This window comes from Gigantopelta aegis, chromosome 7 (assembly GCF_016097555.1).
Source record: "Gigantopelta aegis isolate Gae_Host chromosome 7, Gae_host_genome, whole genome shotgun sequence".
NCBI lineage: Eukaryota > Metazoa > Mollusca > Gastropoda > Neomphalida > Peltospiridae > Gigantopelta > Gigantopelta aegis.
Genome location: NC_054705.1, coordinates 22,656,834 through 22,671,763, shown reverse-complemented (window position 1 = coordinate 22,671,763; position 14,930 = coordinate 22,656,834). Strand labels below are relative to the sequence as shown.

At 38.0% G+C, this 14,930-nt stretch overlaps 1 protein-coding gene across 1 annotated transcript; it reads right to left on the bottom strand.

Moving 5' to 3' along the window:
* Nucleotides 1-7,606: 7,606 nt before the first annotated feature.
* On the bottom strand, nucleotides 7,607-12,427 carry LOC121377972 (threonine-rich protein-like). Its single transcript, XM_041506068.1, has 2 exons — nucleotides 12,357-12,427; nucleotides 7,607-7,920 (listed from the first exon to the last, which is right to left on the bottom strand). The coding sequence occupies exons 1-2, from the start codon at nucleotides 12,409-12,411 to the stop codon at nucleotides 7,607-7,609; spliced, it is 369 nt and encodes a 122-aa protein (XP_041362002.1). The 5' UTR covers nucleotides 12,412-12,427.
* Between the last annotated feature and the right edge of the window lie 2,503 nt (nucleotides 12,428-14,930).

Below are 14,930 nucleotides of genomic sequence, written 5' to 3'. Positions count from 1 at the left end.
AAAATGTTATTTTAATGCAATTCATTATAGATTTTGTACCAGAATAAAGACAACTTTTGTTTTTGAAAATTATGTATGAACGTTATTAAATTACAAAGTAATATAAATAGCAATACTCAGAACAGTGCGTAAAGTGGTTTATATCGTTTCTATACATGTACGTGTATCTGTGTCGAAAATAAAGGCTTTTAGAGAAAAAATAGCTTAGGTAATAAATAGAATAACAAACTGTACCAGTTATTATTAAATTTATGTTCCTCGTGAAATAAGCTCGGGACAACTGAAAATGATTTCACTCGGCACATAAATTTCATAATATATGGTAACTTGTTTATTATCGTCTATTTCGTACACACCTGATGGGGAGAACACCATGCATTATCCCTTGGTTACACGTGGTTGTTAACACGCATAGGTGATGACCAGGTAATCATTGACATACAACCAATGCAATGGAAATTGATTAAACTATGACATATATTTAACCTGACAATCATGTGTTTGTGACGCGTAAGTCAGCTACAAGTACAACGGCTGTAAATAACCTTTAATCGAAAAAGATGTTAAAATCTGCTTAAAACCTGGTTTTTGAGGATATGAAATAAATAGAATAATACATTCGTGTCAGTTAGATACCATTTATCTGACAACTCTTTGTTTAAAAACGAATCAAACTCGCATTCGCTCGTTAGATACATTTTGAAACAACACGTTGTGAGATAAATGCTATCTAACGGCCGCTCATGTATTGTTCTCTATATCCTCTATATACACAGCACTTTAATTTTAGTGTTTCGTGTCCACGAAATGGTCACAGTTACTTGTTAAGGATAAGTCATAGTCAAAACTAGGTGTGTTTAATTAGTTCCTGGGTATATATATGTGTGTATATATATATATATATATATATATATATACTATATAGGATATATGTATATATATGTATATGTATATATATATATATATATATATATATATATATATATATATATATATATATATATACACATATATATATATATACACACATATATATATATATATATATATATATATATATATATATATATATATATATATATCTATACGTTACTTGTTTGTCCACTGCGCGTGCTGTAACCTCACCGTGGTGCAGGGGTGTAACATTATCTTTGAGAATGGCCAATACAGCACAAAATTAAAATTTTGAGTAGAATTCAGTATCCGTAAAATTCTGTGATATTTGCATTTTTGCACAGTTCTTTACACTGTTTTTGTTTAAATCTTGAATTTTTATATTGATGTTGATCATCACTTTATTTATTTCCATTGCCATGGTTTGACACCCAATAGCCGATGTATGTTTCGTGCCGGGGTGTCGTTAAACATTCATTCATTCATTCATTACTTGTTGTTTTTTTTCAGAAAAGAGATCTTGGTCCATTGATATAGAGCAATGGAGAACAGACTAAAGGATTTCCCCCATTCCTTCCAACTCAATCTACTTGAGGAATGCAATGAAGACAACAGAAAATCAATTCTTGATCGGTTGATTCTAGAACGTCAAACAGAGCAGATGAGTCTGATGGAAGAAAACAGAAATGACAATTTTATCTCCTACTTGTTGTTCTTGCAAGGAGACTACACCAAGGCAGAGGAGACAAACACAAAAGTCATAGACCGAGACGACAAGAACATTGTAGCTCTTGCTAACCGAGTGATGTTTACGAATGAATGAATGAATGAATGAATGAATGTTTAACGACACCCCAGCACGAAAAATACATCGGCTATTGGGTGTCAAACTATGGTAATGCAAATAAATAAAGTGATGATCAACATCAATATAAAAATTCAAAACCAGTGTAAAGAACTGTGCAAAAACACAAATATCACAGAATTTTACGGATACTGAATATTACTCAAAACTTCAATTTTGTGCTGTATTGGCCATTCTCAAAGAGAATGTTACACCCCTGCACCACGGTGAGGTTACAGCACACGCAGGGGTGATGTTTACGAATAAACATGACATCTACAAGGCAAACGTGTACCTGGACAAATTAGAGGGTATGGTGAAAAACAGCCCGGATTACGAAAGAATGCACACAGTAGCAGAAGCCGAACTAGCGTTTTGTTTGGCCCGGATGTCTCCGAATTGTTACCCCAGAGCTCTGGAGATTTATAAATCGGTCAACGAGAAGTATCCTTCAGAGTATCTGTGGAAGTTTGGCGAGGGGTTAACTCTTAAACGATGTATCACACAGTTTCCTGGATCGAACGACTCGAATCGTGATATTATCGGTGATACAGTTCGATGCTATGAGGTGCTTCGAGAGGTCGCGGAAAAAGCCGAGAAACCTCTTAATGCAAAAGCTTGGGTCGAACTGGGAGAAATGAAGCATAAAATAAGTATGTTTAATGCCAATATGATCACATCCTTAGAGAGAATGATACCCTTAATTCCACGCAAGGAATGTTACGATCGGGCACTCCAGTTGTGTCCTGATGACGCGTTTGTGCTTGAAAGATCTGGCATATATTACAGCCAAGTCAGGGACGGTCTTGATCGGTCTCAACAACTTCTAGAACACGCAGTTCAAATTCGACCGACCGTCAGGTCACATCAATACATTGCGTTTACAATAAAACAAAAGGCTCGAAGATGGGAACCCAGGTTTCGGTCTGGTTTTGACCCAAAACAGTTTTTCAAGTTGTCTGGAAACAATCCATTCATACAGTCTGCTATTGACCATCTGAAGAAGTCGATTGAAATTAGCAAAGGCTGTAATACATCAGCGTTGAACGAGTTGGGCTTTACGTATTTGGAATTAGAGAATTACATAGAAGCCGAAGATACCTTCAGAAAGATAGTCCAAGCTCCAGATGAGGTTGTGCCAGCTTTTTTAAAAGTAAACGCGTATGAACAGGTCGCCATCCTCTGTCTGGAAAGGAGTAAGAACGAAGAAATTCCAAAACGAAATGATTTGGAGAGGGAGTGCTTGTTTTTCATCAGAAAAGCTACAGAAGCAGCTATAGGAATGAATATGGAGCGTACTTTCAACAAAGAAGATTTCAAAAAACGCCATGCCTTTCGAGAAATCACTAAATATCTTGAGAAATCCGACAATGCAAATACTTTGGAGGAGGTCGCTCAGCTCTTCGACCTACTTGGAGACGGCGAAAGGTCTCTGACTATTCGTGAGCGGATTCCTGGCTGAACTGATATATATATATATATATATATATATATATATATATATATATATATATATATATATATATATATATATATATATATATATATATGGCTGTCAAACAACTTTTATGTGTGCTGTGACAGTGACTTTTCTCAAGTAATTTTAATTTTGGACAAAACAGAATATTTATTTCACATTTAGTAGTAATTATTTGCAAATTTGCTTGTATTCTGTAATGTCTGGAACTATGCCATTTATTATAGTTATTGTTTAATGAAATTCTTAGTAGTGCCGTTTGTCGTGTCGCGCACTATAGACAAAAACGAAATTGCGTAACTATTTTTATTAGTGATCGTTTGGATGCACAATGCGAGCTACATTTAGTTTTATTGCATAATAATATGTTTATAGTGTATGATACTATGTTTGTAAATAGTTGTTGTAATTTATTTATGGGATATTAGTATATTACAATCGCTAAATATGTTAATTTAATGTTTGAATTCCGTGTTTTGGCCTTGCGAATATCGACTTTATTTAATTCCCTGATTCCTGTGCATATAAAAGCTATAACACAACGTTGACATTAAAGGAACATTTCCGAGTTTCTGCTACTTTTAAGGTATTATCGACTAACAGAGCTTTTTTAACGAATGTAATTACATATCAAATATATGTTTCTGCATAAAATATTAAAGGCTATATATTACACGTGTTTCTGATCGTTCTAATATTTATACTAGGTTAAATTTCATTTTATTTCCTAAAATATTATGTTTTCGTACGTACGAAATTATTTGACAACAGAATTCAGTTTGGGCTCCTTACAGATATTAAGACGACCAGAAACACATTGAATATACAGACACTGATATTCTAAACAAGAAAACATATTTAATATGTACGTTTAATCGTACAATTATTTTATTTTATTAGTGGGAAACATCTTACAATGTAAACCAAAAAAAATCAGGAATGTCCCTTTAATATTATTGATGCAAATCATTCCTCAATTGTAAAGTGTGTGTGCTTACACACTGAAAACATGGCATGGGCTCATAAATAAACCTGGGATAAATTTCCGTTTGATTGACAGTTTTAACATGGCCGCCGGGATTGACTTTCTAAATATTCTAAAGGCTTTTTCCTGAAATGAAATTGTTTTACGCGAATTTTCCACTAAAAAACCCAATTAAGAAATGTTAGTTTTATGTTTATGCACTTTAGAAATTCCCATAATTAATCATTTCAAGTTGGTAATGCTATTGCTATAGGTTAAATTGACGTATTTATAAAAGTTGAAGTTTCTCAGGATTTAGAATGTGCATTTACAAACTGTCAATTGCAAACGGAAGCTGGACCAAAGAGCAATTATTTTATCTATTGAGCAATTGTGTGCATAACGTAATTATTAAATTAAATGAAATTTATTTTGTAAAGGTGGATCTCTTCCTACCGTGACGTCGTTTCTGATTGACCGTTATGACGTCACGTGGTACTTATGAAAAAGTATAAAAGGCCGACTTCAGTGGACGTCAACGGTTGTCCTCTCACTGGTTCGCGGTCTGCCAAGCAAACATTAAAAGCATGTTCCCGTGTCCAACTGTCTAACTTTATTACATTACATACATTTAAATTGACAATGGAATAATTTTATCTTGTATTTTTCAAGTAAATTTTATTAACTTACCATCTCTATTTAATTAACTTGTTTTATAGAAGTATTATATATAAGCAATTGCAAGCTTTTTACATGTATTGAAGATACAGTCCTCACTGGTTTAATATAAATAGAGCTGAAAGGAAGAGATCTATCTTGCCTGTGAACATTAACTTTATTTTCATTTACTCATAACTTTTAAATAAATTTATAATTCTAGAAATTGGAACACTTCGTCTTTGTCATCTGTGAATGTTATTTATATTCTCTGGACTTTGTTGATATCCTTGGGACGCGGCCATAGCAATATATATACTGTAAACCTACTATGTATTGCGTCATGAAAGTATTGCGAGTAGTCAACAATGGCCAAAACTGCGTGTAAAAAGTACTGCGACCTCAGCTGATAGAACTGTATTTAAAACTTAACACAATAACGTTGTTTTATCATTAGCCGCAAGGAGTGAAAACTTGATGTTTTTGCCGCCCACAGATGCAAATCTTTTCTTGACTTGTTACGCAAACGGTCATTCGAAATTAGATTTGTTCCAGCTGGCTGCACTGGTGAGCTGCAGCCAATGGATCTGTCCGCGAACGGAGATTTTAAATCTGCCATGAAGGAAAGGTTTACTCAGTGGTATGCTGATACTGTAGCTAAGAACTTGAAAAAAAAGAATGACAAAGGTGTTGACTTAAGAATAAGAGTGATCAAGCCTATTCATGCTCGATGGGTTGTGGCCTGCATGGATCAGTTGTCGAAAGACAAAGAAATGATTCTCAGGGGATGGCGTTTAGCAGGATTACTAGGCCAAAGTGAGTAATTGTGCAATTTACAAAGACTGAACATGTTTGCTTATGACTGGTTGATTATTAAATTACTAAATAAAACTGATTTTTAATTAGTTTGATACTTTGTTTTTCTTTCTTTTTTTTCTTTTTTTGAAAGAGAAAAAAATCACCAACGACATAATACTGCGTGGAGAAAGTATTGCGAACTTTAGTTCATCGCAGTTTTTGCAGTACTTTGTTGTTCGCAGAACTTTCTGTATTTACAGTATATATATATATATATATATATATATATATATATATATATATATATATATATATATATATATATATATATAGGACAGGCAACTCATTTTAAGTACCCCTATCCACTAGGGTTCAGGCACGCCCACCCCGGATTCAGCCTCTGACTTCGCCAGTGACTGACTCCGGGGCAGGCTTCTAATAAAGGCAGGCCTCTATTTATTTCGCTACTCTCTCAGACCCGACCTCTAATTGAGGCAGGTTTCTATTAAAGTCAGGCCTCTATTTATTTCGCTACTCTCTCAGACCCGACCTCTAATTGAGGCAGGTTTCTATTAAAGGCAGGCCTCTATTTATTTCGCTACTCTCTCAGACCCGACCTCTAATTGAGGCAGGTTTCTATTAAAGGCAGGCCTCTATTTATTTCGTGACTCTCTCAGGCCCGACCTCTAATTGAGGGAGACTTCTATTAAAGGCAGACCTCTATTTATTTCGCCACACTCTCAGACCCGACCTCTAATTGAGGGAGACTTCTATTAAAGGCAGGCCTCTATTCACTTCGCCACTCTCTCAGACCCGCCCTCTAATTGAAGGAGACTTCTATTAAAGGCAGGCCTCTATTTATTTCGCCACTCTCTCAGACCCGACCTCTAATTGAGGCAGGCTTCTATTAAAGCATTTACGGCATTCTGAATTTCAAGATCCTCTTTTATTGTTGGGGACAGTCAAAATCGCGCGCATCTGTGTGTGTGTGTGTGTGTGTGTTGTGGAGTTCTGGCAGGCCTCTATGTGTGTGTGTGTGTGTGTGTGTGTGTGTTTTATGTGTGAACGTCATATCTGTGTGTATGTGTGTGTGTGTGTGTGTGTGTGTGTGTGTGTGTGTGTGTGTGTGTGTGTGTGTGTGTGTGTGTGTCGGTGTGTGTCTATGTGTGTGTATGTCTGCGCGAGCGCGCGCGTGTGTCTGTGTCTCAGTGTGTGTGTATGTGTGTATGTTTGTGTGTATGTGTGTGTCTCCGTGCGTGTGTGTGTATGTGTCTCCGTGTGTGTGTGTGTGTGTGTGTGTGTGTGTGTGTGTGTATGTGTTTGCGTATGTGTGTGTATATAGATTAAGTGGATTACTTGTGAATTATATTGAGGCAACGCATATTAGGTAAACAGTGTACACAGCGATAAACGTGTTAAGCAATAAATAATACATCATTGAGAACTTGTTGAGAGCTTTGTAGAGTTCTAATAGGCACGAGTTCAGATGGGAGAACGCTCGAGGTCACGTTGAGTGTTTTCATTCTACCCACACTTAACCCATGTATTTAAAGGCGCTAATCCTGAATGTGCAGCTCTAGAAACACTATCTCACCGTAGCGGAACGGAATTGTTTTTACTTGCTCATATACCTCTAAGGTATCGAGAATGTCCGTCCCGGGTCCTGTCCCTGGGGTCTGATTCGGTACAGAATCTTACCGTAACATGCTTTAAATTAAAAAGCAATATACGGATGAATTCATTGGACCCATTCTCTGATTGCCACACGACTGGTATTTCAAAGGCCGTCGTTCGTGCTGTCCCGTATGCGATAAAATTCATTTAGAAGATCCATTGGTGCTTGTCCTTCTCCATCCATCTCTCTCTCTCTCTCTCTCTCTCTCTCTCTCTCTCTCTCTCTCTCTCTCTCTCTCTCTCTCTCTCTCTCTCTCTCTCTCTCTCTCTCTCTCTCTCTCTCTCTCTCTCTCTCCACTTACAGATTTTGTGACGTCGTCTCTCTTGTGGACGTGGTGTGCGACGTTGGACCAGTAGCTTCTGTTGACGATATTGGTGACGTTGGATTAGGACCTGATGTTGACAATATTGCTGACGTTGGCCCAAGAGCTGACGTTGATATCATTGCTGATGTTGTGGAAGCGACTGTTGTAGTTATAGATGCGACTGTTGTAGGCGCACCCGACGTTGGACTAGGAGGTGAGTCTGTTGCGCTTGGTGGTGTTGTACTTAATTCTGTGAATGATGTGGTTCCCGCCGGTGGATCTGTAGTTGTCGATCCTGACGTTGTGGCTGTCGTAGAAGACGTAACAGATGCCACACATCAAACGTGAAGATTTATATCCAGAATAATGTTACACACACCTACCACAATCCCAACCAAACCGCTCTCTCTCTCTCTCTCTCTCTCTCTCTCTCTCTCTCTCTCTCTCTCTCTCTCTCTCTCTCTCTCTCGCGCGCGCGCGCGGTCGTTTGGGATCAATCCCCATTGGGCTATTTTCCATTCCAGCCAGTGCACTACGACTGGTATTTCATATGCTGTGGTACGTGCTATCCTGTCTGTGGGATGGTGCATATAAAAGACCCCTCTCTAAAACAATATGTCAAAATTACCAAATGTTTGACATCCAATAACCGATGATTGATAAGTCAATGTGCTCTAATGGTGCCGTTAAACAAAACAACTTTTTCAACGTCAGACAGGATTAATGTATGATTGTTGTATAGTATACTCTTCAAAAAAAGAAGGGGAACCTGAAATATTAATGTTAATATCAACTATTAGACCGAACATACGTTTTGACCGCAGACATCCTAGTAAAGAACGTTCAGGTATGTTTATCAACACACCGAAACACATTCCGTAGTTTGCACATGCATCACGCAGTTGACCAGTACACGTGCGTGGGGTGTCATTCTCGATTTTTACAATTTCCAGGAAAGTCGATTAATCACTGTGGAACATTATTTCTGTCAATATTTTTCATTCTGTTGATCATACAATTGTTATTGTTTAGTTTTTAGTCATTTTTTTTGTTTTAATTTGCGATGCGGCGTATGCAACGCAATGAACGTCTACGTGCTATTGGCATGTTGCAAACGGGCAGAATTCAGCGTGAAGTGGTCAACACCTGTTTCGAAGTCAGTGATTAGCAGACTATGGAACAGGTACCAACAAACCGAAAATGTTGACGATCGACCCCGTTCAGGTCGTCCCAGGGCAACGACATGAGTACAGGATCGATTCATCCGTAACCAGGCTCTACGAAATCGAGCTCAAACGGCAAATCAAATTGTTGCAGGCTACTGGTGTCCGAGTTAGATTAGAAATCGTCGTCATGCAGCTCAATGTCGTGCTCGACGGCCCCGGGTTGTGCCTACCTTGACAAGTCGGCATGCAGCTCAATGTCATGCTCGACGGCCCCGGGTTGTGCCTACCTTGACAAGTCGTCATATTGGCCTCAGATGTGAATGGTGTAGGGAGCGTCAGAACTGGGGTATTCGTCGCTGGTCAAGTGTCATGTTTTTAGATAAGTCCCTATTCAATTTGGATTTCCTTGACAGGCGTGGTCGGGTCTGGCAACGAAGAAATGAACCACATTGCGATCTCATGACATATTTGGCGGTGGATCGGTTATGGCGTGGGGTGGTATCACTGTGACTGACAGAACCCCCTCCATATTGTGCAAGGAAGGGTTATTGGGCAGTACTACCGGGACAACATACTGACACCCTTTGTCGTCCCGTTTGCTAGGCGTGTGGGTCGACGTTTTCAGGACGATAATGCCAGTGCTCACCGTGTGCGAATCGTCGATGCTCACCTCCAGCAGCACAACATCTATCGAATGCCATGGACAGCAATGAGCCCATACCTCCCCCCCTCCCCCCCCTCCCCTCTATTGAACATGTCTGGGACATGATAGGGAGTCGAGTGCGTCAACGTCAAAGACCGCCGACCACGTTAGCGGAAGTTGGTCAGGCGCTGCAAGAGGAGTGGAACAGACTCCTTCAAATGGCCACTGGGAGACTCATACGCAGTATGCCTCGTCGACTGAATGAATGTCTGACACATCGTGGCGGTATTACCCACTACGTCAACTTTCAAATTTCACTTCTGACCCCAATTCACTATTATCGTATAACCATTCCCCACAGCTAATATACCTTACAATTTTGGCAATTGTAAATTTTCATTAGTGTTCCGCAACTTTTTTTGAAGAGTATCTATATCAGAGCGGAAATCTTTGCTTATTATGCCTACTCATTAGTATACAAAAACCAAGTGTTTTCGTTGACTAAGCACATTGATTAACTATTCATCGGCTATTGGATGTCAATTAGTAATTCCGACACGCGTTAATCGGAGGAAACCCGCTACATTTGTCCTATTGTAGCAAGGAATCTTTTATATGCGCCATCCCACCGACAGGATAACACATACCACGACCTTTGATATACCAGTCCTCCGTCTAGCATTCAGTCTCACATTATTGACATTCAGTCTCACAGTAGTAACATTCAGTCTCACACTACTGACATTTAATCTCACATTATTGACATTTAATCTCACACTACTGTCATTCAGTCTCACACTAATGAATTTCAATCTCACACTACTGACATCCAGTCTCACATTATTGACATTCAGTCTCACACTACTGACATTCAGTCTCACATTAATGACATTCAGTCTCGCACGAGTACTATTCAATCTCACACTACTGACATTCAATCTCACACTATTGACATTCAATCTTACACTACCGACATTTAATCTCACACTATTGACATTCGATCTTACACTACCAACATTTAATCTCACACTGTTCACATTTAAGTTTACACTACCGACATTTAATCTCACACTATTGACATTCAGTCTCACACTACCGACATTTAATCTCACACTACTGACATCAAATCTCACACTACTAACATTTAATCTCACACTATTGACATTCATCTGACACTACTGACATTTAATCTCACACTACTCACTACTGACATTTAATCTCACACTGTTGACATTCAATCTCACTACTGATATTTAATCTCACACTATTGACATTCAGTCTCAAGAAACTGACATTCAGTCGTACACTACTGACATGCAGTCTCACACTACTGACAATCAGTTTCACACAACTGACACTCAGTCTCACATTTCTGACACTCAGTCTGACATTTCTGACATTCAGTCTCACACAACTGACACTCAGATGCACATAATATATTTGTACTTGTATAGAGATTACAGCACTGATATTGACTGAAATATAGTCGTCAGTACGAAATGTTCCCTTATTTCTTTTCTCTCATTATATATTATAGCACAGTGTTGTAAGGCCTAGTTGTAGCTTTAAGAAATCATTCTTAAAGTTGCGCAATATGTCGTTACATTTAACTGTATTTTGTCTTTTGTATGCACTTTTCTCTAGACACGACAGCACACACCACAGTATTGGATACACCAGTCGTCAGTCTCACACTACTGATATTTGAACTTTGCTTAAGGTCGTTTCCTATGTCGCGAGGTTGTTTTTTGTTTTGTTTTTTGGCGCAGTGCCAGCGCGGGACGCCGAAAACGGTGCCGGAAAAAGAGAGAAGACTTTACGATAATAAATGGCACAGTGGTTCCATATGTGCATCGCAGTTTATATTTTCCTGGGTTGTTGTTGGATTTTTTGTTGTTGTTGTTGCATAATTAAACCACGAATATCAAAAATTGTAAAGTGTTGGCACTCTGTGTAAACAGTGGTTTCCTTGAGAATAAAGTACGTCCCTTGCTGGGGGTTTTAATGTATATTTATAAACTAGTAGTAAAAAACGCAAAAAACAATTTGCTTGTAATTTTTTGCGGGCATGTAATTCAACGTGTCATCTATACTTTTCACAAGAAAAATGAATGAATATGTACTATGTATTTAGTAACTAAACATTAATCAATAACACGTGTAATATTTACATAATTAAACCAGTGTAAAGAACTGTGCAAACATACAAATATCACAGAATTTTACGGATACTGAATCTTACTCAAAACTTCAATTTTGTGCTGTATTGGCCATTCTCAAAGAGAATGTTACACCCCTGCACCACGGTGAGGTTACAGCACACGCAGGGGGTTCCATATGCGCATCGCTGTTTATATTTTTCCTGGTTTGTTGGTGGATTTTTTTTTCTTTTGCATAATATAACCACGAATATCAAAATTGTAAAGTGTTGGCTCTTTGTGTACACAGTGGTTTCCTTGAGAATGAAGTACGTCCCTATCTTGGGGTTTTTAATGTATATTTTATAAACTAGTAGTACAAAAAAAAACACACAAAAAAAAAAAAAACAAACATTCCTGGTAATTGTTTGCGGGCATGTAATTCAACGTGTCATCTATACCGTTCACAAGAAATATGAATGAATATGTACTATGTACTTGTAAACTAAAAATTAATCAGTAACACGTGTAATATTTACATAATTAAACCATGAATATCAAAACTGTAAAGTGTTGTCTCTCGGCGTAAACAGTGGTCTTCTTGAGAATCGTTGACGAACAATAAAGTGCATCCCATACTGGGTTTTGCAATTTTTTGCTTGAATATATCCACATATTTTTATAGTGGGTATATAAATCAAAGTATAATCTTTACATTTCACAAGAAAAATGAACTATGATTATTAATTATGCAACTTTGAGGCTGCCCCTTTAATATTCTCTCTAACCTGCTCACCTAAGCCAGCCAGCTGACACCCAGTAACAACCAGCAAAAAAACAAGTCGCTCCATTGTGTTGAACAGCGCCTGAAAAATAAACTCAAATGTTTCTTTACGACGCTCTGTAATATTGGCTTAGGTCTCATTACACAGATGTCATCTGCCATTGAAATCTATGTTAAATTGTCCAACTTCAAATGAAGCTTGGTAGTAGAACGGGTTCTCGTTAGCACCAACAACATACACCATTGTGAATATACATTATATAAGCATTTATTTTCACTCCATAATTGAGAACGTCTCATTTTATAGACTATATGACTGCATCTGGAATTACTAGAAGTGTCCGAACAGCTATTTTAGGAACCCATATACACTCACCGGCTCTTCCGCTAATGCATCAACATTCACGAAACAGCATGGGCAAAGTCTAGCCAGGGGCTTACCATTGAAAATACCGCAACCGTTTATAATTCCTGAATCTATCGATTACAAGGCTTCCAATATCCAAACCACGGATATTCTAAACATATAAATATTTTTTAATTATATAAATCCGTGATGAATTTCAAAACTCTCACAACGGATAAAACTGTGTAGTGAGACCTTAGCGAATAAAAGAAACCCGCAACCGCCATATAAAAATATTTTGTCGTTAATGTATTTCCATATGTCCAAGAACAATATGGACGCCAAACTGGCGGATTATTCGAAACATATAAATAATTTTTAATAAAGCTTTTTTAATTATATAAATCCTAAACGCTGAGACGTTACACATTTCAAAACTCTTTTCAGATCACTTTCAACCTGATGGGCATATATTTTGAACATAAGAAACAACTAACATTGTCACTGTTGGAAATAAACACTTGTCGTCTGTCCTGACACCTGAACATATGTCCAAGAACAAGCAGAACGTAACCTCAATGGTTATGCGATAGACACGTTAAGAAAGTTCTAAAGCAGTATCGTAATAATATTATGAGACATCAACAAATAAAACAATTAATAATTAAAACAAAAACATTTTTAAAAAACCCCACAAACTCACCATAATAAACACAACACTCGGTCAATAGTAAATTTAGTATCCAAAATTTGAAAGATAATTTGAAAAGAGAAATTTAATAAAAATTATAATTATAATAGTCGAAAAAAAAAAAAAGTTTAATACACTAATTTTTAACTTGTGTCTCTCAGGCAAACGGACGGACGGATGGACTGAAATGGATAGACAAAACCAGGGCGAAACAAGTAGAAATCGGGTTGAAAATCGAAAACAGAACAAAATGAATAACCTAGAATTACAGTTAAACTTTGATTTGTTTAACGGCATCTCTACAGTACATTGGTTTATTAATCATCGGCTATTGGATGTTAAACATTTGGTGAATATTTACACGCAATATTAGAGGAAACCTGCGAGTTGGATCGATGGGCCCATTCTCTGATCGCTTGCTTGCATGGTTATTATTATTTTATTTTTTTATTTCAACCAATGTCCCACGACTGGTATATCAAAGGTCGTTGTATGAACTGTCCTGTCTGTGGAAAAAATGCGTATAAAAGACACGAGTCAGAATTACCAACTGTTTGACATTCAACAGCCGTTGGAGGCGGGATGTATCCAAGTGGTAAAGCGCTAAGCTTGATGCGCGGTAGGTCTAGGATCGGTCCCCGTCAGTGGACCCATTGAACTATTTCTCTGTCCAGCCACTACTCCACAAGTAGTGTAACAAAGGCCATGGTATATATACATACCTACTATCTTGTCTGTGGGATAGACAATAATATATATTTTAAAAATCCCTTGCTGCTAATTAAAAAGTGTAGCTCATAGAAGGGCGTCAGCAGCTGGTTTCCTCTGTAATAACCTCATTAGTTCTTACCCATATGACGGACGCCACGTAAAATGTGATGAGTGAGTCGTTAAATATCACATTTCTTTCTTTCCAATAGCCGATGATTAATTAATCAATGTGCTCAAGTCATGTCGTTAAACAAAACAAATTTTATCTTTGATGCAAAGTTTGTTTGTATATGAAATGAGAAACTGCAACAATACTTACAAGACGAGGTGTACGGCTGACAAATCGTCGACTGGCTGTGAAATGAATCAACTCCCCGATTAATGCTCTTTTATGGTTTTATTTGCTTGGATAGCGCTTCACGTGAAACAACTTGTTCAAGGGGTATAGTGCAAGACACTGGGAATGGTAAATAACAATTTTTGTAATTATTATTTGATGGAAGGTAGGTGCGTTTTTCTATAAGGGTTTGTGTGGGGGGACGGGTGTGAGCCCGCGCGCGCGTGTGCGTGTGTGTGTGTCTGCGTTTGTGTGTGTGCGTGCATGTGTGTTACAGAGACAGAGCGATAGAGAGATAGAGACCCACTCACAGAGAAAAGAAAGTAAGAGAGATGGATGGCTAGACAAACAGACAGACAGGCAGGCAGGCAGGCAGGCAGGCAAGCAGGTAGCCAGCGAAGCAGGCATGCAGGTAGGTAAGTAGGTAAGTAGGCAGTCAGGCAAGCAGGTAGAGAGAATGCAGGCAGACAGGTAGTCATACAGAGAGCCAGACAGGAAGGC

Excerpts from the sequence above, each read along its gene's own strand:
- LOC121377972 (XM_041506068.1), bottom strand. The coding sequence starts at position 12,411 with ATGGAGCGACTTGTTTTTTTGCTGGTTGTTACTGGGTGTCAGCTGGCT. Across the intron at positions 7,921-12,356 it reads GTGTCAGCTGGCTGGCTTAG|CCACAACGTCAGGATCGACA; the intron begins GTGAGCAGGTTA and ends CTTCTACGACAG.